The sequence below is a fragment of the Amblyraja radiata genome, chromosome 14, assembly GCF_010909765.2.
Source record: "Amblyraja radiata isolate CabotCenter1 chromosome 14, sAmbRad1.1.pri, whole genome shotgun sequence".
NCBI lineage: Eukaryota > Metazoa > Chordata > Chondrichthyes > Rajiformes > Rajidae > Amblyraja > Amblyraja radiata.
In genome coordinates, this window is record NC_045969.1 from 3,932,735 (window position 1) to 3,955,048 (window position 22,314).

Here is a 22,314-nt window from a genome sequence, read left to right on the forward strand (position 1 = left end):
AGAAGGCAGGAGAATGAGGTTAGGAGGGAGAGATAGATCGGCCATGATTGAATGGCAGAGTAGACTTGATGGACCGAATGGCCTAATAATACTCCTATCCTTTATGACCTGACGACCATGGCCCTAGTACAATACAATACCTTTTATTTGTCATTTGAACCTCACATGAGGTTCAAACAAAATTTGGTTTCTGCAGTCATACAAGAAAGTGAGACCACACCTGGAATATTGTGTGCAATTTTGGTCTCCTAATTTGAGGAAGGACATTCTTGCTATTTAGGGAATGCAGCGTTGGTTCACCAGGTTAATTCCCGGGATGGCGGGACTGTCATATGCTGAGAGAATAGAACAGCTGGGCTTGTATACTCTGAAATTTAGAAGGATGAGAGGCATTCTTAATGAAACATATAAGATTTTTAAGGGTTTGGAGTCGTTAGAGGCAGAAAACGTTCCCGATGTTGGGGGAGATGACCCTGCCAACTGCAGTCGTCCAAGAAGACTGACTTTGCCTTATTTTAATTTCCGATCACTATGCGAGCACGTTTTTAGCAACAAAGGGATGTTAAAAATGACAAAGCACAGAATAGCAAAGTTGAGGTAAAGAATCTCCCACGAGTGATTGCACAAACTAGTGCCATGGGGGAGTCCAGAACTAGGGGCCACAGTTTGATAATAAGGGGTAAGCCATTTAGAACGGAGACGAGGAAACACTTTTTCACACACACACTGTGCCGCCCTCTGTCCTGAGTAATACAATGAGGATGTGTAGCCTAACGCCCCTGTCCCACTTAGGAAACCTGAACGGAAACCTCTGGAGACTTTGCGCCCCACCCAAGGTTTCCGTGCGGTTCCCGGAGGTTGCAGGTGGTTGCCGGAGGTTGCAGGTAGTGGAAGCAGGTAGGGATACTGACAAAAACCTCCGGGAACCGCACGGAAACCTTGGGAGGGGCGCAAAGTCTCCAGAGGTTTCCGTTCAGGTTTCCTAAGTGGGACAGGGGCATTAGTATAGAATGGATGGCAAGCTATCTTCAAATCAGTAGGCAGTGACTGTGTTGACGCAGCGGGTAGAGTTGCTGCTTTACAGCGACGGAAACCCGGGTTCGATCCTGATTACGGACGCTGTCTGTACGGAGTTTGCACGTTCTCCCCATGACCAGCGTGGATTTTCTCCGAGATCTTCGGTTTCCTCCCACACTCCGAAGACGAACACTGTTAATTGGCTTGTTATAAATTCAAATTGGCCCTAGTGTGCGTGTTGGATAGTGTTAATGTGCGGGGATCGCTGGTCGGTGTGGACCCGGTGGGCCAAAGGGCCTGTTTCCGCGCTGTATCTCTAAACTAAACTAAACGAACAAGAGAAAAGGACCTTATTCGGACGGGTGGCGGTGCACAAAGTCGGGTCGAATGGATCTGGGGCCACGGCTGTTAAATAATTTAGACTTTGTAAATAGACAATAGGTGCAGGAGGAGGCCATTCGGCCCTTCGAGCCAGCACCGCCATTCAATGTGATCATGGCTGATCATCCACAATCAGTACCCCGTTTGTGAAAGCATGTAGAGAATTGGTCTCCACTACCTTCTGAGGCAGAGAATTCCACTGACTCACAACTCTCTGTGTGAAAAAGTGTTTCCTCGTCTCCTTTCTAAATGGGCTACCCCTTATTCTTAAAGGGTATTCTTATTTGTAACTAAAACCAATTTGTGCAGATGCCAAATTGAGAGGAGAGCACTGCGCTACTTTATAATAGGACATTAATAAATGTACAGAGTGAATACATAATTAGCAAATTTAATTCAGCACAGATAACTGAGTGAAAAGGTGGGCAAGAACAATGATGAAATCCAATATTAAATGGATAAAATTATATACTTGGCAGAGGGGGCTTGAGAGAACAAATCACTAACATTGCGTAGGAAGGAACTGCAGATGCTGTTTTACACCAATGATTCCATACACAAAATGCCAGAGTAACTCAGTCGGTCAGGCACCATCTCTGGAGAGCAAGGGTGGGTGAAGTTTCAGGATGCAACCCTTCAGACTACAAATCACTAACATCACCGATGCATTGTAATAAATCACGAGGGGAATAGATCGGATGGACGCACAGTCTTTTACCCAGACTAGGGGAATCGAGGACCAGAGGGCATAGGTTTAAGGTGAGGGGGAAAAGATTTAATAGGAACCCGAGGGGCAACTTTTTTTTTACACAAAGGGTGGTGGGTGTATGGAACGAGCTGCCGGAGGAGGTAGTTGAGGCAGGTACCAACGCAACGTTTAAGAAACATTTGGACAGGTACATGGATAGGACAGGTTTAGAGGGATATGGGTCAAACGTGGGCAGGTGGGACTATTGTAGATGTGACATGTTGGTTGGCATAGGCAAGTTAGGCCAAAGAGCCTGTTTTCACGCTGTATCACTCTATGACATAGATAAAACAAACCAGACGCTTAGGTTTGTATCTTGACTTTGAAGGGAAAAGTAATATTTAGCTTAGAAACATAGAAAATAGATGTAGGCCATTCGGCCTTTGAGCCAGCACCACCATTCATTATGATCATGGATGATCATCCAAAATCAATACCCCGTTCCTGCTTTCTCCCGATATCCCTTGATTCCGTTCGCCCCAAGAGCTAGATCCAATTCTCTTGTATCTGACCTGATCTGACTTTGAATTTTAGGAGGACTTTTATTTGGTACGTAACAGCACGGAAAAGTGTACCTTGGTGAGAAGGGGACACAAGATCTGTGAGGTGATATCTGTAAGGAAATCTTGAATGCACTAGGGTCCCTTGTGAAAGCTGAGAGTGACCCAGTTAAGGTTTAGTTTAGTTTAGAGATACAACGCGGAGTCAGGCCCTTCGGCCCACCGAGTCCACGCCGACCAGCGATCCCCGTACACTAGCACTATCCTCAGGCCCTCCCATCGATGAACTGAGGCCCAGGCCAATTTCCATTTTAGAGGCCCCCAAACCAATATCAAGCAGAGGTCCCTCAATTTTAAAACCCCCCCCCCAAATCAAGATCCCTTTGATGCAGACAGGTATGAGGCCCATGTCAAATGCCCCCCCCCCCCCATCTGATAGGGCCCGACTATCCTACACACACCAGGTATAATTTATGACAAACATGCACGTCTTTGGAGTGTGGGAGGAAACCGGAGCACCCGGGGAAAACCCACGCAGGTTACGTGGAGAACGTACAAACTCCATACAGACACCACCCGTAGTGAGGATCGAACCCGGGACTCTGGCGCTGTGAGGCAGCAACTCTACAGGCACCATGCACCACCCTCTGTCCTGAGTAACTCTATCGCTGTGACACCATGCTGCCCCTCAAGGTCTTTGAACAATAAAAGGTTTTGAAATTATGGACATGGATAGTGCATATCAACTGGGGAATATTTAAAGGTCACCAATATTTATAATCATATTTTATGAGCCAAGTATGTTTTGCAACATACGAGGAATCTCATTTGCCATACAGTCATACAAATGAAAAGCAACAGGACACACAAAATACATTTTAACATAAACATCCACCACAGTGACTCCTCCACATTCCTCACTGTGATGAAAGGCGGAAAAATGTTCAATCACTTCCCTTCCTTGTCCTCCAGCAGTCGGGGGCCTCGAACCTTCCGTTGACGAGACGATCTTACTCCCGTAGTCGGCGGCAGGCCTCCTTGTTGGGGGGATCTAGCTCCTCCATCGAGGGGGAATCTCAGCTCCCCCGTGCCGGGCGATCTGACCGCGAGTCGGGGCTTGTCGAACGTCGGGCGGCTTTTGGAGCTTCCCGACGCCGGTCTCAACCCGAGACTGCGAGCTCCTCGATGGTAAAATACGCAGGAGCGTCAATCCCAGGCAAGGGATCGGCTCCGATGATAAGTCCACATCCCCGCGGAGGGGCTCAGAGTCAGTCCCGAGCAAGGCCGCCAGCTCCACGACGTTAGGCCGCAGAGCGACCGGAGATACGATCCGGAAAACAATCGCAAAAATGTTTCCCCCTCCCCCCACATAAAACACACCAGAGAACATTAAAACATACTTTTAAAACACACTAAAAATAAGAAAAAAAGATAAAAAGGAGAGACAAAATGCTGGAGTAATTCAGCGGGTGAGGCAGCATCTCTGGAGAGAAGGAATGGGTGACGTTTCGGGTCGAGACCCTTCTTAGATGGGGCATTCTGCACAGTGTGACTCGAGGATGATTTTTCTGCAGGGTATCACTAAACTAAACTAAAGTTATGTAAAACTCCCTTTGCTGCTGTTTTGACAATGTTTTGAGAGCTTCAGGTATTGGGGTAAAAGAGCACAGAAGTAACCGGTGGAAGCGAATCAGGTCAGCGCTGAGTCCTGGCGGCCATCTTCAAAGATGGGCCTTAGCTGAGGACCTCCTGTATCCAGTCGACGAATGCGGTGACGCGGGCGTAGACCCCCGGACTGTGTGGTTGCGCACAACCGTGGCCGAAAGAGGTCACTCCAGCCAGGAACCATTGATCACCTTGCTTGCAGACGAGTGGTCCTCCCGAATCACCCTAAATAAAATAAAGAGACTTGCCTTTACCAAATGCCTCGCCAAAATTGGGCCCCGTATTTTTAGTTTGGAGATACAGCGCGGAAACAGGCCCTTCGGCCCACCGAGTCCGCGCCGACCAGCGATCCCCGCACGCTAACACTATCCCGCACACACCAGGGACAATTTTCATTTATGCCAAGCCAATTAATCTATAAGCTTGTACGTCTTTGGAGTGTGGGAGGAAACAGAAGATCTTGGAGAAAACCCACGCAGGTCACAGGGAAGAACGTGCAAACTCCGTACAGACAGCACCCGTGGTCAGGGTCAAACCCGGGTGTCTGGCGCTGTGAGGCAGCAACTCTAGCGCTGCGCCACCGTGCCGCCCAGAGGAACCTGAGGAATGAGGTGTTGGCGTTGGAGATGGTCCAGAGGAGGTTTACGAGGATGATCCTGGGGATGATTGGGTTAACATACGTATGACGGCACTGGGCCTGTACTCGCTGGAGTTTAGAAGGATGAGTGGGTACCTCATTGAAAGGTACCGAATAGTGAAAGGCCTGGATATAGTGGATGTAGAGAGAATGTTTCCACTAGTGGGAAAGTCTAGGACCAGAGGCCATAGCCTCAGAATACAAGATGGACCTTTAGAAAGGAGATGAGGAGGAATTTTATAGGGTGGTAAATCTGTGGAATTCATTGCCACAGATGGCTGTGGAGGCCGTTGTTGGCAGAGATTGACATATTCTTGATTTGTAAAAAGGGTCAGGGGTTATGGTGGGAGGACAGGAGAGAGGGGTTGAGAGGGAATGATAGAACAGCAATGATTGAATGGCAGACGAGTGGCCTTATTGAAACATGTAAGATTATTAAGGGATTGGACACGCTAGAGGCAGGAAACATGTTCCCGATTTTGGGGGAGTCCAGAACCTGGGGTCACAGTTTAAGAATAAGGGGTAAGCCATTTAGAACAGAGATGAGGAAAAACGTTTTCACCTAGAGAGTTGTGAGTCTGTGGAATTCTCTGCCTCAGAAGGCAGTGGAGGCCGATTTTCTGGATGCTTTCAAGAGAGAGCTAGATAGAGCTCTTAAAGATAGCGGAGTCAAGGGGTATGCGGAGAAGGCAGGAACGGGGTACTGATTGGGGATGATCAGCCATGATCACAGTGAATGGCGGTGCTGGCTCGAAGGGCCGATTGGTCTACTCCCGCACCTATTGTCTATTGTCTATAGTAGCGTTCATGGGCCAAATGGCCTAATTCTGCTCCTGTTACTTATGAACGTATGTCACTCTCGGTCTGAGCGTCGAAAGCTTTGCATACAGCAAATTAGATATATAAATCGCTGTTGTTACGTATATTGGCAAGCACTGGCTACTTTGTAGACCCATATGGCAATGGTGGACCTGTTTTGTAAATGGTGGGATGTTGCCAGAATAAATGAAAACATTTGTATTCTTGTGGGTAGACAAAAATGCTGGAGAAACTCAGCGGGTGAGGCAGCATCTATGGAGCGAAGGAATCGGTGACGTCTCGACCCGAAACGTCACCGATTCCTTCGCTCCATAGGTGCAGCCTCACCCGCTGAGTTTCTCCAGCATTTTCGATTTTTCCAGCATCTGCAGTTCTTTCTTAAACATTTGTATTTTTGTGGCGTCTGGGTATATCGTTCCACACTAGGATTTAGTTATTAGTTTCAACCTGATTAGTTCCAACCTAAATCATTAGGGCAGCATGGTGGCCCAGCAGTAGCATTGCTACCTTAGACCCAGGTTCGATCCTGACTGCGGGTGCTGCCTGGACAGAGTTTGTACATTCTTCCTGTGACCGCGTGGGTTTTCTCCGGGTGCTCCGGTTTCCTCCCACACTCCAAAGACGTGCAGGTTTGTCGGTTCATTGGGTTCTGTAAATTGCCCCTAGTGTGTGTAGGATAGAACAGGTGTACGAGTGATCGCTGGTCGGCTAGGACTGGGTGGGCCTAAGTGACTGTTGTATTTCTAAACTCAACTAAACTTCCTGCATGTGGTCCATGTCCACTCAGTAAGCGAGTTCGGTATTCCGAAAAACGCAAGGAATTATGGGATCTGTCAAAGGTCATTCACCATAAAGAAAAAGCAAAGTGCTGGCTGAAGGAACTGTGCATAAATTCTTTATTCATAATATATGTAAAACTCTCATTCCCCCCCCCCCCCCAAAGTAACAGGTAGCGGGAGAGCGGGGTGTAACAGCGAGAGAGAGAGAGAGGTGCGAGTGCGAGATAGGGGAAAACTCCCACACAGACCCGTGCCTCATCCGCAGCCAGGATCGAACCCGGGTACCCGGCGCGGCAAGCGCTGCTGATCCGCCTCTGGACCGCTCCCCCCCCCACTCCCCCACCCCCCCGCCCCCCCCGGAGTATCCCATTCCCGCCTGGGGGGGGGTGGCCGGAGACGTCCGGGGCCCACAGCCAGTGCGGAGAAGAAGCGCCAACTCCAGCCACTGAACAAGGAGAGTGTCCCATCGCCTATTGTAAGAGCTTATTGTGTGTCACCTATTGTAAGGGCCATGTTGGTTGGGGAGCCAGGGGAGCGGGTTTACCTGGCAGGTATCTGTTCCTCCTTTCTCATAACCGGCACACACCATGTTCTGTGTGATGTTGTACTGTGGCAGCAGCGCCTGGCACTTCTGAGCAGCAATGAGAGGAACCTCAGCCTCCTGAAGAACACTCGGAGGTGAACCTGCATGGAGAGAGCCCGGGATCAATCAAATAATAACAGCAATGATGGAGAAGGGAAAGACACCTGGAAACTGGATGATCAGCCATGATCATACTGAATGGCGGTGCAGGCTCGAGGGGCCATTCCTCCACCTATTTTCTATGTTTCTATGTAATCAAGGAATGCATTTGGCTAGGAACAACATGTAGGTGTAGTATACCTGTAGTTTGGAAGAATGATCGCAGGAATGAGTGGGTTGACCTATGATGAGCGTTTGTCGGCACTGGGCCTGTACTCGCTGGAGTTTAGAAGAATGGGGGGGGGGGGACCTCATTGAAACATACAGAATAGTGAAAGGCTTGGATAGAGTGGATGAGGAGAGGATGTTTCCACTCGTGGGAGAGTCTAGGACTAAAGGTCACAGCCTCAGAATTAAAGGACTGTAGCGGAGCCTGCTGGCGCGCGCAGATATCGAACCCGTCGTTCGGAAGCCGCGGTCACGTGACTCGGGAGGGGCTGTGGTTTTCGCGCGGTTTCGCTTTCACGCGGCAGTTGATCGATTGACCGCCGTGGTGGACAATCCCATGTGTGTAGTAGACCTGTTTGACCATAAAACAATTTCGTAATAAATTCTGTTCAAATAAACTGGTTGTCATCTCTGCACCACTAAAGGATGTTCTTTTAGGAAGGAGATGAGGAGAAATCTCTTTAGTCAGAGGGAGGTGAATCTGTGGAACTCATTGCCACAGACGGCTGTGGAGGCCAAGTCAGTGGATATTTTAAAGGCAGAGATAGATAGATTCTTGATTAGTGCGGGTGTCGGGGGTTAGGGGGAGAAGGCAGGAGAATGGAGTTAGGAGGGAGAGATAGATCAGCCATGATTGAATGGCGGAGTAGACTTGATGGGCCGAATGGCCTAATTCTACACCTATCCCTTATGACCTCATGAGGAACAGCTCAAATTATTCTGACAAACTCGTACAGAAGCACCATAAAAACATAGACAATAGGTGCAGGAGTAGGCCATTCGGCCCTTCGAGCCTGCACCGCCATTCAATATGATCATGGTTGATCAACCAACTCAGTATCCTGTACCTGCCTTCTCTCCATACCCCCTGATCCCTTTAGCCACAAGGGCCACATCTAACTCCCTCTTAAATATAGCCAATGAACTGTGGCCTCAACTACCTTCTGTGGCAGAGAATTCCACAGATTCACCACTCTCTGTGTGAAAAATGTTTTTCTCATCTCGGTCCTAAAAGATTTCCCCCTTACCCTTAAGCTGTGACCCCTTGTTCTGGACTTCCCCAACATCGGGAATAATCTTCCTGCATCTAGCCTGTCCAACCCCTTAAGAATTTTGTACGTTTCTACAAGATCCCCCCTCAATCTTCTAAATTCTAGCGAGTACAAGCCGAGTCTATCCAGTCTTTCTAGAAAGCCTACTCTTGGGCTACAAGGAACTGCAGATGCTGAAAAGACTTCTGGATGGGATATTTGTGTTTATATTGATGTTGACTTGTGATATAAATATATAAAACCATAGCCAGGATGCTTTACAGAATAATAGGGATGAATGAGGTAATCTAGCCCACTTAATGACTTCGAGTGCTTACTTCCCTTGTCTTTTCAATTTATTTCTTGATCTTTTCTTCATTGTAATACCGATCACTTCTTATTAGTTTACACTAAACTGTATTTGATACACATCTGCCGTGCCCATTACTTCCTAATGTCCCTTTCAGTTGAACATTTTCTCATCTTGATTTGCTCTGCTGCTTGCTTTGATATGCCATTCCTTCCAGATAGTAAATACTTGCAGCGATGTCTTAGATGGTGGCGACGAGACAGGCATTAAATAATTCACGTAGAATCTATTCCTGGAGGATTAGCACACCCAAATGTGGATACGGTTAACCCTTTGATGGCAATAGACAGACAATAGGTGCAGGAGTAGGCCATTCGGCCCTTCGAGCCAGCACCGCCATTCAATGTGATCATGGCTGATCATCCCCAATCGATGCTGACTACGGGCGCTTGTCTTCAAGTTCTCCCCGTGACCAGAGTGGGTTTTCACCGGGAGCTCCGGTTTCTTCCCACACTCTAAAGACGTACAAGTTTGTCAATTAATTGGCTTTGGCAAAATTTGTAAATTTACCGAAATCTACAGAAACTTGCAGAATAATGAAAGGCATAGAGAGAGTGGATGCGAAGGATGTTTCCACTGGTGGGAGAGTCTAGGACCAGAGGTCACAGCCCCAGGCATTTTGTGTCTGTCCACCAACTTACCCCCTTCGCTCACTGCTCCCCAGCCTGCGATGGAGCATCTCGTTCCCGCTGAGAAATGTTGCTTGCTGTCTGGCAGGCAGGCGGGCTGGATGTAATCTGTAATGAAGAAGTAATATTAAGTTAACATAGAAACTAGGTGCAGGAGGAGGCCATTCGGCCCTTCGAGCCAGCACCGCCATTCATTGTGATCATGGCTGATCGTCCCCAATCAATAACCCGTGCCTGCCTTCTCCCCATATCCCTTGACTCCACTAGCCCCTAGAGCTCTATCTAACTCTCTCTTAAATCCATCCAGTGACTTGGCCTCCACTGCCCTCTGTGGCAGGGAATTCCACAAATTCACAACTCCTCTGGGTGAAAATGTTTTTTCTCACCTCAGTCTTAAATGGCCTCCCCTTTTTTCTAAGACTGTGGCCCCTGGTTCTGGACTCGTCCCACATTGGGAACATTTTCAAGTTCAAGTTCAAGTTACATTTATTGTCACATACACCAATTGGTGAATTAGTGACATTTGAGTTACCACATAAATAAAATAAAAAGAACACGACCCACAATAGACTTTAACATGAACATCCCCACACAGCGGAATTAACGTTTCCCACTGTGAGGGAAGGCAGCAAAGTTCAGTCATCTTCCTCTATGTTGTTCACCTGTGGTCGGGGCCTTTGACCCCTCCGCAGTCTCTGCTACGGACGGCCCAATGTTCAGGCCCCCTCGCCGGGATGATCGGAGCACCGACGTCGGAACGGAAGAACACTCTCAGCGGCTTGGAGTTCCGAATCAGCCGGTTCCTACCGGAGACCGTGGCTTACAAAGTCCACAGGCCGAGCTGGGTGGAGCTCCAACACTGGCGGCCCTCGGCAAAGGGATCACCAGGACTCCGCGATGTTAACGTCAGCGCCGCCCGTATTAGCAACCATTGACCATGCTGCTTCTGTTACTGGGGTGAACAGTGGTTCATATGTCCATAATAAGTTCATTATTTCGAGGAGCAGAATAAGGCCATTGTAAGTTTTCAAGAGAGAGTTAGATTCAGCTCTTAGGGCTAACGGAATCAAGGGATATGGGGAGAAAGCAGGAACGGGGTACTGAATTTGGATGATCAGCCGTGATCATATTAAATGGTGGTTCTGGTCCGCGGGGCTGAGAGGTCAACTCCTGCATTTATTTTCTATGTTTCCATATTGCTCAGAAGTTCATAAATTCATAGTTATAAGAGCACGGTGGCGCAGAGGTAGAGTTGCTGCCTTACAAGAGACCCGGGTTCGATCCCGACTACGGGCGCTGTCTGTACGGAGTTTGTACGTTCTCCCCGTGACCGCGTGGGTTTTCTCCGAGATCTTCGGTTTCCTCCCACACTCCCACAAAGACGTACAGGTTTGTAGATTAATTAGCTTGGGTTTGTATACTTGGTACAAGTGTAAATTGTCCCTAGTGTGTGTAGGCTTGTGTTAATGTGTGGGGATCGCTGGTCGGTGTGGACTCGGTGTGGACTATAGTGTGGACTCGGTGGGCTGAAGGGCCTGTATCTCCAAACTAAACTAAATAAAAAGCAGAATTAGACCATTCGGCCCATCAAGTCTACTCCGCCATTCAATCATGGATGATCTACCACTCCCTCCTAACCCCATTCTCCTGCCGTCTCCCCGTAACCCGACACCCTTCCAGCCCGTGAGTAATCAAGTATTGTTTAGTTTAGTTTAGTTTAGAGATACAGCATGGAAACAGGCCCTTCTGCCCACCGAGTCCATGCCAACCTGTTCACACGCTAGTTATCCCGCTGCTTGGTGGAGCTGAATTTCCAGAGGGCCAATTAACCTACGAACCTTGCATGTCTTTGGGACGGGGGAGGAAACCGGAGCAAACCCACGTGGTCACAGGGAGAACGTGCAAACTCCACACAGACAGCACCCGAGGTCAGGACCGAATCAGGGTCTCTGGCGCTACTGCTCCAGTAACTCCACTGCTGCGACACTGTGCCAACAACATGGGGAGGAGTGGTTTGAATGCAATGGTGGTGAATCTGTGGACTTCATTGCCACAGACGGCTGTGGAGGATGCCATTAGGTATTTTTAAGGTGGACAATAGACAATAGACAATAGGTGCAGGAGTAGGCCATTTGGCCCTTCGAGCCAGCACCGCCATTCAATGTGATCATGGCTGATCATCCCCAATCAGTACCCAATTCCTGCCTTCTCCACATATCCCCTGACTCCGCTATCTTTAAGAGCCCTATCCTGAAAGTATCCAGAGAATTGGCCTCCACTGCCTCCCGAGGCAGAGATTCCACAGACACACAACTCTCTGGGTGAAAAAGCTTTTCCTCATCATTCTAAATGGCTTACCCCTTATTTTTAAACTGTGGCCCCTGGTTCTGGACTCCGCCAACATCGGGAACACGTTTCCTGCCTCTAGCGTGTCCGAACCCTTAATAATCTTATATGTTTCAATCAGAGGGAAAAAACAGATCAGCCATGACAGATCGGCACAGCAGACTCGATGGGCTGAATGGCCTAATTCTGCTCCTATGTCTCGTGATCTGATGAACATTACCTGTGTACTGCACTGCTGACTCCAAACGCAACAAGGCAATGTCCCCATCCTTGGTTCTCCGGTTGTACCGTGGGTTTATCAGGATGCGATCGATCGCAAGGACTTGGGTCTGGGGAGAGGTGAGGTTACGTTGTGCGTGTAGACCCAGCACCGCCTCCCAGCGTGACAGCACCTGGTTCCTCCTGGAAAACAATCAGAAATCTCCAGCCACCTTACCTCTTCCAACACGATAATGGCCCAGTCCCATTGTACGAGTTCATTCAAGGGCTCTCCCGAGTTAAAAAAAAACAAAAAACTCGTGGTAAGCACGTAGAATGTACGTAGCGGGTACGTCGGAGCTCGGGACGTCTCTTAGCGGCTCGTAACGCTAACGGCAGGTACTCGGGTGAGCTCGGTAAGACTCGTGAAGATTTTTCAACCTGTTGAAAAATGTCCACGAGAGCCCCGAGTACCTGCGAGCGGCCATTACCGTAATTCTCCGAGTTCGAATCAGGGGAAACTCGGGAGAACTCTTGAATTACCTCGTACAGTGGGACAGCCCCATTAGGGAACAACGTTTAGCGCAAGGTAAAGTCCGATCAAAGAGAAGGCAGGAGAATGGGGTTAGGAGGGAGAGATAGATCAGCCATGATTGAATGGCGGTGTAGACTTGATGGGCCGAATGGCCTAATACAACTCCTATCACTTATGACCTTATAGTCCGAGGATCACCTATGAGGTAGACACTAGAGAGCAGTCCTGAACTACTATCTACCTCATTCGTGACCCTCGGACTATCTTTGATCGAACTTTTTCCGTCTGAAGAAGGGTTTCGGCCCGAAACGTCGCCTATTTCCTTCGCTCCATAGATGCTGCTGCACCCGCTGAGTTTCCCCAGCAATTTTGTGTACCTTTGATCGAACTTTGCTGGCTTTACCTTGCAGTACCCGGCACCTATTTACTCCTGCACCCCATTGTCTATTGTCAAGGGTTACGGGGAGAAAGCAGGAGAATGGGGTTTGTAGGGGAAAGATAGATCAGCCATGATAGAATGGCGGAGTAGACTTGGTGTCAACTACAAAGTTATTAATCATTGATTTGATTACTAAGGGTGTGAGGGGTTACAGGGAGAAAGCAGAATGGGGGTTGAGAGGGAAAAATAGGTCAGCCATGATTGAATGGCTGAGCAGGCTCTATGGCTTAATTCAGCTCCTATCTCCTATGAAGTGTGTCCATGTCTGCACTGTCTCTGTTTCTGCAACACTATATTTAGTGTAGTTTAGTTTAGAGATACAGCGCAGAAACAGGGCCTTCGGCCCACCGGGTCCGCGCCGGCCAGCGATCCCCGCACATTAACACTATCCAACACCCACTAGGGACAATATTCTTTGGAGTGAGTGGGAGAGGAAACCGGAGCACCTGGAGAAAACCCACGCAGGTCACGGGGAGAACGTACAAACTCCGTGCAGACAGCACCCGTAGTGGGGATCGAACCCGGGTCTCCGGTGCTGCCCTCGCTGTAAGGCAGCAACTCTACCGCTGCGCCTCCGTGACCGCCCTAAATTATGCATTTCGTTCTCTGCACTACCTGGGTCACTTTTGTATTGTATGATATGGCCAGATAGCACAAAATTCTAAAATGTTTCACTGTAACTCTGTACGCACTTCGACTATGGGTGCTGTCCGTGCAGAGTTTGCACGTTCTCCCCGTGACCGCGCGGATTTTCACCGGATGCTTCGGTTTACTCCCACATTCCAGAGACGTGGAGGTACGTTGGTTAATTAGCTTCTGTAGAAATTGTCCCCGGTAACATAGAAACATAGAAAATAGGTGCAGGAGTAGGCCATTCGGCCCTTCAAGTCTGCACCACCATTCAATATGATCATGGCTGATCATCCAACTCAGTATCCTGTACCTGCCTTCTCTCCATACCCCCTGATCCCTTTAGCCACAAGGGCCATGTCTAACTCCCTCTTAAATATAGCCAATGAACTGGCCTCAACTACCTTCTGTGGCAGAGAGTTCCACAGATTCGCCACTCTCTGTGTGAAAAATGTTTTTCTCATCTCGGTCCTAAAAGACTTCCCCCTTATCCTTAAACTGTGACCCCTTGTTCTGGACTTCCCCAACATCGGGAACAATCTTCCTGCATCTAGCCTGTCCAACCCCTTAAGAATTTTGTAAGTTTCTATAAGATCCCCCCTCAATCTTCTAAATTCTAGTGAGTACAAGCCGAGTCTATCCAGTCTTTCTCCATATGAAAGTCCTGACATCCCAGGAATCAGTCTGGTGAACCTTCTCTGTACTCCCTCTATGGCAAGAATGTCTTTCCTCAGATTTGGAGACCAAAACTGTACGCAATACTCCAGGTGTGGTCTCACCAAGACTCTGTACAACTGCATTAGAACCTCCCTGCTCCTATACTCAAATCCTTTTGCTATGAAGGATGGTGCCAGTGTACGGGGAGCGCTGGTCAGTGCGGACTCGGCGGACCGGCCCGTTTCTGCGCTGCATCTCCAAAACTAAACTAAATCTGCACATGAATACAATCAAGCTGCCCACAGTGTACAGATATAGGATAAAGGTCGGCGTGGACTCGATGGGCCGAAGGGCCCGTTTCCGTGCTGTACGTGGTTACCCGTATACGCAGTGGGCCGCAGATACGAGCCACTGCTTGCTGATCAGCGTGGATCCACAGATGTGATGGCCGATGTAGTGGAGGGACACAATCCACGGCCAAGTGCCGTCCACCGCATCGTGACCGCCGACGATTCTCGCCGCATCTTTCGGTCGCAACAAAACCTTCCCGCAGGCTGAGAGGAGAAATGGAATCATGGTGTCAGAGAAATGAACTGATATGAAAGATGCAGATCGTTACTTACCGATCATTCTAGTTTATTGTAGTCTAGAGACAGCACGGAAACAGGCCTTTCGGCCCACCGAGTCCGCGCTGACCAGCGATCACCCGCGCATTAACACTGCCCTACACGCTGGGGCAAGTTTGACAATTTTTACCAAAGCCGATTAAACCTGCATAATCGGCAGCAGAGGTTTAAGGTGCGGGGCAGAATGATGAGTTGGGCTGAGGAACACATTTTCTACAGGTACATGGATCGGACAGGTTTAGAGAGATATTGGCCAAACACAGGCAGGTGCGACTAGTATAGGTGGGACACCATGGTCATTGTGGGAAACTCGGGCCGAAGGGCCTGTTTCCACATTATATGACTAGGATTATGACCTAGAGAGTATTTGGTATCTGGAACACACTTTCTGAGTGGGTGGTTGAGGCAGAGACTCTCACAAAAAATCTCAATTTCTCTACAACCCAAGACCACCCAAAACCAGCACAATATGAGAATTGAGCCACACTCTAAATGTGGCACGGTGGCGCAGCGGTAGAGTTGCTGCCTCACAGCGCTAGAGACCCGGCTTCCATCCAGACTACGGGTGCTGTCTATACGGAGTTTATACGTTCTCCCCGTGACCTGCGTGGGTTTTCTCTGGAAGCTCTGGATTCCTCCCGCACTCCAAAGACGTGCAGGGTTGTAGGCTAATTGGCTTCGGTAAAAATGTTAAATTGTCCCTTGTGTGTGTAGGATATTGTTAAGGGGCTGTCCCACTTGGCGATTTTTTTCCTGCTGGCATCATTGACTGGCGTATCAGGTCACCAAAAAATTTGAGGCGTGACGCGGCGTGACGCGGCGTGACGACGTATTGACGCCCGGTGTTTTTTTCAAGTGTCGCGACATTATTCGAAAGTTTGGATTTTGAAATGTTCGAAATCTTTTGACGACACTGATATGACGCCGGCAATCGCCGAAAATAATCGGCAAGTGGGACAGGCCCTTTAGTGTGCGGGGATCGTTGGTCGGCGCGGGCTCAGCGGGCAGAATGGCCTGTTTACGCGCTGTATCTCTCAACCAAACTAAACTGTCTATTGGACAATTTTACTTACATTTCCTGTTGCACTTCTGATGAACAACAGCACCGGCAGAGCAGTTCCCACTGGAAGACAAAGAGACTTAATCACTTAATGCATCCCTTGCAGGCTTAGGGGAATTTAAGTCCAATCAATTAATTAACTTGGATAAAAAGCCGCGATCAATATTGGTGACTATGAATTAACTGGATTATGCCAATAAGTCCCATGTGCTTCCTACAAGCAAGGAATTGCCATACTTAGACAGAAGGACCAATGCTGGGTCAAATGACAGAAATGCTGTTTATTCTCAATGACCACCGTAAGGTTAATGCCAAGAAAATTAGGGGTGATCAAAGTTGGCCTTGCCTGCGACGCCCACATCCATTGAAAGGATAAAAAGGAAGAACGATTTTTTTTTTTTTTTGTTAGAAGCAATTGTACAAAAAAAATGATCGACATATCAGATACAATTTTCGAACAGCTTCAGTTTTAACATTTTATAAACTATTAACTAGATAGGAAAGAAAAAAAAAGGGAAAAATGGAAAGAAAGAAGAAAAGAGGGAAAAAAAGCAAGGGAAAAAAAACTGGAAAAAGTGAAAAAGAAGTGAAAATATAAGTGAAGATATATGCAACTACCATTCCGTACGCCCGCTCACCCAGCCCTACCATCGGTTTTGAGTTTGTGTTCAACCAAAAAGGAAGAATGTTTAAGGCATATATCAGCTTTTCACTCAGCATCATGCATGGAAACGGGCCCTTCGGCCCACCGAGTCCATGCCTTCCCTTTCATAGAAACATAGAAAATAGGTGCAGGTGTAGGCCATTCGGCCCTTCGAGCCTGCACCGCCATTCAATATGATCATGGCTGATCATCCAACTCAGTATCCTGTACCTGCCTTCTCTCCATACCCCCTGATCCCTTTAGCCACAAGGGCCACATCTAACTCCCTCTTAAATATAGCCAATGAACTGTGGCCTCAACTACCTTCTGTGGCAGAGAATTCCAGAGATTCACCACTCTCTGTGTGAAAAATGTTTTTCTCATCTCGGTCCTAAAAGATTTCCCCCTTTATCCTTAAACTGTGACCCCTTTCACACATGATCCACTTTATCATCGAGTCCCTACACACTAGGGGTAAGTTACACTGGGCCTAATTAACCTACAAACACGCACGTCTTTGGGATTTGGGGTGGCATGGTGGCGCATTGGTGGAGTTGCTGCCTTACAGCACCAGAGACCAGGGTTCGATCCTGACTACAGGTGCTGTCTGTACGTAGTTTTCCCCGTGACCTGCATGGGTTTTCTCCAGGTGCTTCGGCTTCCCCCCACACTCCAAAGACGTGCAGGTTTGTAGGTTAATTGGCTTCTGCGAAAATTGTAAATTGTCCCGAGAGTGTAGGATACAGGGTTGGCTTGGACTCGGTGGGCCGAAGGGCCTGTTTCTGCCCTGTACCTGTAAAGTCTAAACTGAAGGAAGCACACACAGTTACAGGGAGAACGTGCAAACTCCACACACACAGCACCCGAGGTCAGGATTGAACCGGGAACTCTGGCGCTGTGAAGCAGCAGCACTACCAGCTGCACCACTGTGCCGCCCTTGATTGGTTGAGCATTGTTCATATGTTGAATAGGTTCCAGGATCAGAATTTTGGCCATTCGGCCCATCAAGTCTACTCTGTCATTCAATCATGGCTGATCTAGGTTGGGAGATTACAACCTTCACGTGGTCCGCCCTGTTTCAATGAATACAATCAATCTGGCGTGCACAATCAAATAGAACAAATTGTCCTACGACTTTAGACTGTGCACGCCATACACAAGAAGATGGCTGATCTATCTCTCCCTCCTAACCCCATTCCCCTGCCTTCTCCCCATAACCCCCGACACCCGTACTAATCAAGAATCTATCTATCTCTGCCTTAAAAACATCCATTGACTGGGTCTCCACAGCCTTCTGTGGCAAAGAATCACACAGATTCATGATCTTCTGACCAAAGAAATCCCTCCTCATCTCCTTCTTAAAGGAACGTCCTTCAATTCTAAGGCTGTGACCTCTAGTCCTGGACTCTCCCACCAGTGGAAACATCCTCTCCACATCCGCTCTATCCAGGCCTTTCAATATTCGGAACGTTTCAATGAGGTCCCCAAATTTGCCCCACACGGTGCGATGGTTCACCATCACTTTTCACAGACAATTAGAGGTGTACAATAAATATGATATATTAAAAATGTTTTTCAATACCTTGGTATAAGTTCCACCGCACCACTTGTGCTTATATTCATTTGTACAAAGGGCTCGTAGCCCAGAGCTGGAGATGTTGTCGTTTTGTTGTTGTTCCTACCGAGTTGAAGAAAAAATGTACACTTCATATTTCTTTAAGAGTCATAGATTCAAACAGCACTGAAACAGGCCCTTTGGCCCAAATCATCCATGCCAACCAAGATGCCCCATCAGAACTATTTGCTTATCCCTGGCCCATATCCCTTTCAACATTTCCTTAATAATAAGGTGTAGGCCATTTAGGACTGAGATGAGGAAAAACCTTTTCACCCAGAGAGTTGTGAATCTGTGGAATTCTCTGCCACAGAAGGCAGTGGAGGCCAATTCACTGGATGTTTTCAGGAGAGAGTTAGATTTAGCTCTTAGGGCTAATGGAATCAAGGGATATGGGGAGAAGGCAGGAACGGGGTACTGATTTAGGATGATCAGCCATGATCATGTTGAATGGCGGTGCTGGCTCGAAGGGCCGAATGGCCAACTCCTGCAACTATTGTCTATGTTTCTATGTCTATTCAGGCATCTTTGCAAATGTCTATTAAGTGTTGTTGGACACATAAAATACTGGAGTAACTCAGCGGGTCAGGCAGCATCTTTGGGGAAAGATAATCGGTGATGTTATGGGTCGGAACCTTTCTTCAGACTGAAAGTAGTGGCGGGGGAGGGGAGGTGAGAAAAGGCCAGAACAAATCAAGGTAGGCAACAGATGACCAAGGAAGGGTGGGGTCCATAATGGGCCATTGTGGGCTGGGGAAGGTGGGCTAATGAGGGGGATCCAAGGATGCAAACAGTGGAACTGAGAGGACAACTAGGGTGGTGGAGGGGGAGGGGGAGAGGGGAGGGGAGAGGGGGAGAGGGGAGGGGAGGGGGGGAGGGGGGGGGTGAGAGGAGGGGGAGGGGGAGGGGTTTTATGTTTCTATGTTTCATCATATGACAATCCCGCCATCCCGGGAATTAACCTCGTGAACCTATGTTACATAGAAACATAGAAACATAGAAAATAGGTGCAGGAGTAGGCCATTCGGCCCTTCGAGCCTGCACCGCCATTCAATATGATCATGGCTGATCATCCAACTCAGTATCCTGTACCTGCCTTCTCTCCATACCCCCTGATCCCTTTAGCCACAAGGGCCACATCTAACTCCCTCTTAAATATACCCAATGAATGCTGAGAACTATAGTCTGCACTCTGCATCTTCCCATTTGCACTATGTATTATCTCTATTAAGATTGTAAGATGTCCCTTATGACCTTAAAGTCCTCTCATAGGACAAGATCTTGCTCACTGCATAACCTTCAAGTTTTATTTGAAGGTCATTTAGTTTAATTTAGTTTAGAGATACAGCGTGGAAACAGGCCATTTTGCCCACTGAGTCCGCGCCGACCAGCGATCCCCGCACACTAACACTATCCGACACACACCAGAACCAATTTACAATTTTTACCAAAGCCAATTAACCCTGTACATCTTTGGAGTGTGGGAGGAAACCTGAGCATCTGGGGTAAACCCATGCAGGTCACGGGGAGAACGTACAAACTCCGTACAGACAGCACCCGGAGTCAGGATCAAACCCGGGTCTCTGGCGCTGCAAAGGCAGCATCTCTACCGCTGCGCTATCGTGCCGCTAGGTGTAAAGGAGTTGTTTCGAGGAGGCTTTTGTTTTCGTTTAGGAAGACGTCTAAAGTCGTTCTCTACATCGGTGAGACCAAGCGCAGGCTTGGCGATCGCTTTGCCCAACACCTCCGCTCGGTTCGCAATAACCAACCTGATCTCCCAGTGGCTCAGCACTTCAACTCCCCCTCCCATTCCGAATCCGGCCTTTCTGTCCTGGGCCTCCTCCACGGCCAGAGTGAGGCCCACCGCACATTGGAGGAGCAGCACCTCATATTTCGCTTGGGCAGTTTACACCCCAGCGGTATGAACATTGACTTCTCCAATTTCAGGTAGTCCATGCTTTCTCCCTCCTTCCCCTCCCCTTCCCAGCTCCCCCACCGCCCACTGTCTCCGCCTCTTCCTTTCTTCTTCCCGCCCCCCCCCCCCCTCCACATCAGTCTGAAGAAGGGTCTCGACCCGAAACGTCACCTATTCCTTCGCTCCATAGATGCTGCCTCACCCGCTGAGTTCCTCCAGCATTTTTATCTACCAACAAAACACAGGTGTTAATGAAGGGGAGACATGACTTACCTGTAACCTAACAGGTGGCAGACGCGTTCTGACAGTGCACCTGACCAATGACCTGTGCACATGGAGCACCATTCGTTGTTCACCTTGAACTGCACAACACCGTCACTGCTTTGTGTTCCATTGAACAGTCGCACTGCAGTAGGCAACGAGAAATTGGACCTGTCAATAACGTCATCTATTAGGAAGGGGGGGGGGGGGGGGGGGCTCTTGATAGGAACCTGAGTGGCAACCTAATTTTAGGAAGGACATTCCAGCTTGTTCAAAATGCTGCCGCTCGCCTTTTGACTGGAACTCGAAAGAGGGAGCACATTACGCCAATTTTGGCCTCCCTTCACTGGCTCCCAGTGCACTTTCGAGTTCATTTCAAAATTCTTTTATTTGTTTTTAAATCGTTGAATGGGCTCGCCCCGCCTTACCTCTCTGAGCTGCTCCACCTATATGCTCCTGCCCGGTGCCTCAGGTCAGCTGATCAGCTGCTCCATGAGGTACCACGGTCTAAGCGGAAGCTCAGAGGGGATAGAGCCTTTTCTGTTGCTGCTCCGGCACTCTGGAACACCTTGCCGTTGCACATCAGACAGGCCCCCTCACTGTCCATCTTCAAATCCTCCCTAAAAACACATTTTTATTCTTTGGCTTTCGACACTGGCTGAGACAATGCTCCTGTTCTTAGTGCTTTTAATGTCTTTAATTTTTAGTGTGTTTTTTATAGTCCTTCGTTTTACGGTTTTTAATGGTTTTTAATGGTTTGTTACTATTGAGGGAGTGCAGCGTAGGTTTACAAGGTTAATTCCCAGGTTGGCCACTAAGGTCAGCCATCGTCCTCCGCCTGTTCCACCGTTGAGGTCTTGGTTGGATTGCTCTTTGTCAGAGACCTCCTCCCCCTCGACCTTACCGCCGTGGGTGGCCCTACCAGGAGCACAGCTCCAGACGGCATCGCTCTCAGGATCTCAGGACCACACAAGCTTCTCCACCACGACAAGGTGATGATCCACGGAGAAGTTGAGACCAGGGTAGCAGTGATTGGGGTCAAGGGATTTCCAATCAGTGAATAACCATGATGTGGAACTCACAAACCCTGGTCACAAGTGTGGGTGATATCTGAATACAAGCAAGGGGAATTTGAAAGTTGCGAAATTGAAAGTTGTGTAACTAAAAGACTTGTGAAACTGAAGAGTTAGGTAATTGTTTTAAAAATACGCATGAGATGTTCGAACATAAGGAAGCGTAGCTTTTTGTGTAGGAAGGAACTGCAGCTGCTGGTCTACACCAAAGATATACACAAAGTGCAGGCAGCATCTCTGCATCGAAGGAATGAGCGTAGCTCTTTTTTCTATTCACCTCTAACATTTCGAGTCGTGGAGTCATACACAACGTGGAAACATAACTTGGGCCCAGCTTGCCCACACTGACCAACACGTCCCATCTACACTGGTCACACTTGCCTCAGCCACTCCCTACACACTTCACAGAGGGCCAGTTAACACACAAACCTAAGATAGACACAAAATGCTGGAGTAACTCAACAGGACAGGCAGCATTTCTGGAGAGAAGGAAGGGGTGACGTTTCGGGTCGAGACCCTTCTTCAGACTGATGTCAAGGGAGAGTGAGGCACATAGATAAGGAAGTGTAAGGTGTGAAAACAGGACAAAGGGGGATGGAGATCAAGGAAAATGTAGAATAGATCGGTAGAATAGAATGGGTAGTCACGGTGGTGCAGCGGTAGAGTTGCTGCCTTACAGCGAATGCAGCGTCGGAGACCCGGGTTCGATCCCGACTACGGGTGTTGTCTGCACGGAGTTTGTACGTTCTCCCCGTGACCTGCGTGGGTTTTCTCCGAGATCTTCGGTTTGCTCCCACACTCCAAAGACGTACAGGTTTGTAGGTTAATTG

At 48.5% G+C, this 22,314-nt stretch overlaps 1 protein-coding gene across 1 annotated transcript in view; it reads right to left on the reverse strand.

Annotated features, from left to right (window-relative positions):
- Nucleotides 1-4,096: 4,096 nt before the first annotated feature.
- The window catches only part of tmprss15 (transmembrane serine protease 15), a gene marked incomplete at its 5' end in the record, with an annotated part of 59,085 nt that continues 40,867 nt past the window's right edge, over nucleotides 4,097-22,314 (reverse strand). Inside the window, 8 exons of the mRNA XM_033032377.1 lie at nucleotides 4,097-4,536; nucleotides 7,091-7,230; nucleotides 9,499-9,594; nucleotides 12,053-12,234; nucleotides 14,671-14,845; nucleotides 15,991-16,040; nucleotides 18,203-18,298; nucleotides 20,424-20,556. Coding sequence (XP_032888268.1) covers nucleotides 4,381-4,536; nucleotides 7,091-7,230; nucleotides 9,499-9,594; nucleotides 12,053-12,234; nucleotides 14,671-14,845; nucleotides 15,991-16,040; nucleotides 18,203-18,298; nucleotides 20,424-20,556 — 1,028 coding nt within the window. The remainder of the gene's footprint in view (nucleotides 4,537-7,090; nucleotides 7,231-9,498; nucleotides 9,595-12,052; nucleotides 12,235-14,670; nucleotides 14,846-15,990; nucleotides 16,041-18,202; nucleotides 18,299-20,423; nucleotides 20,557-22,314) is intronic.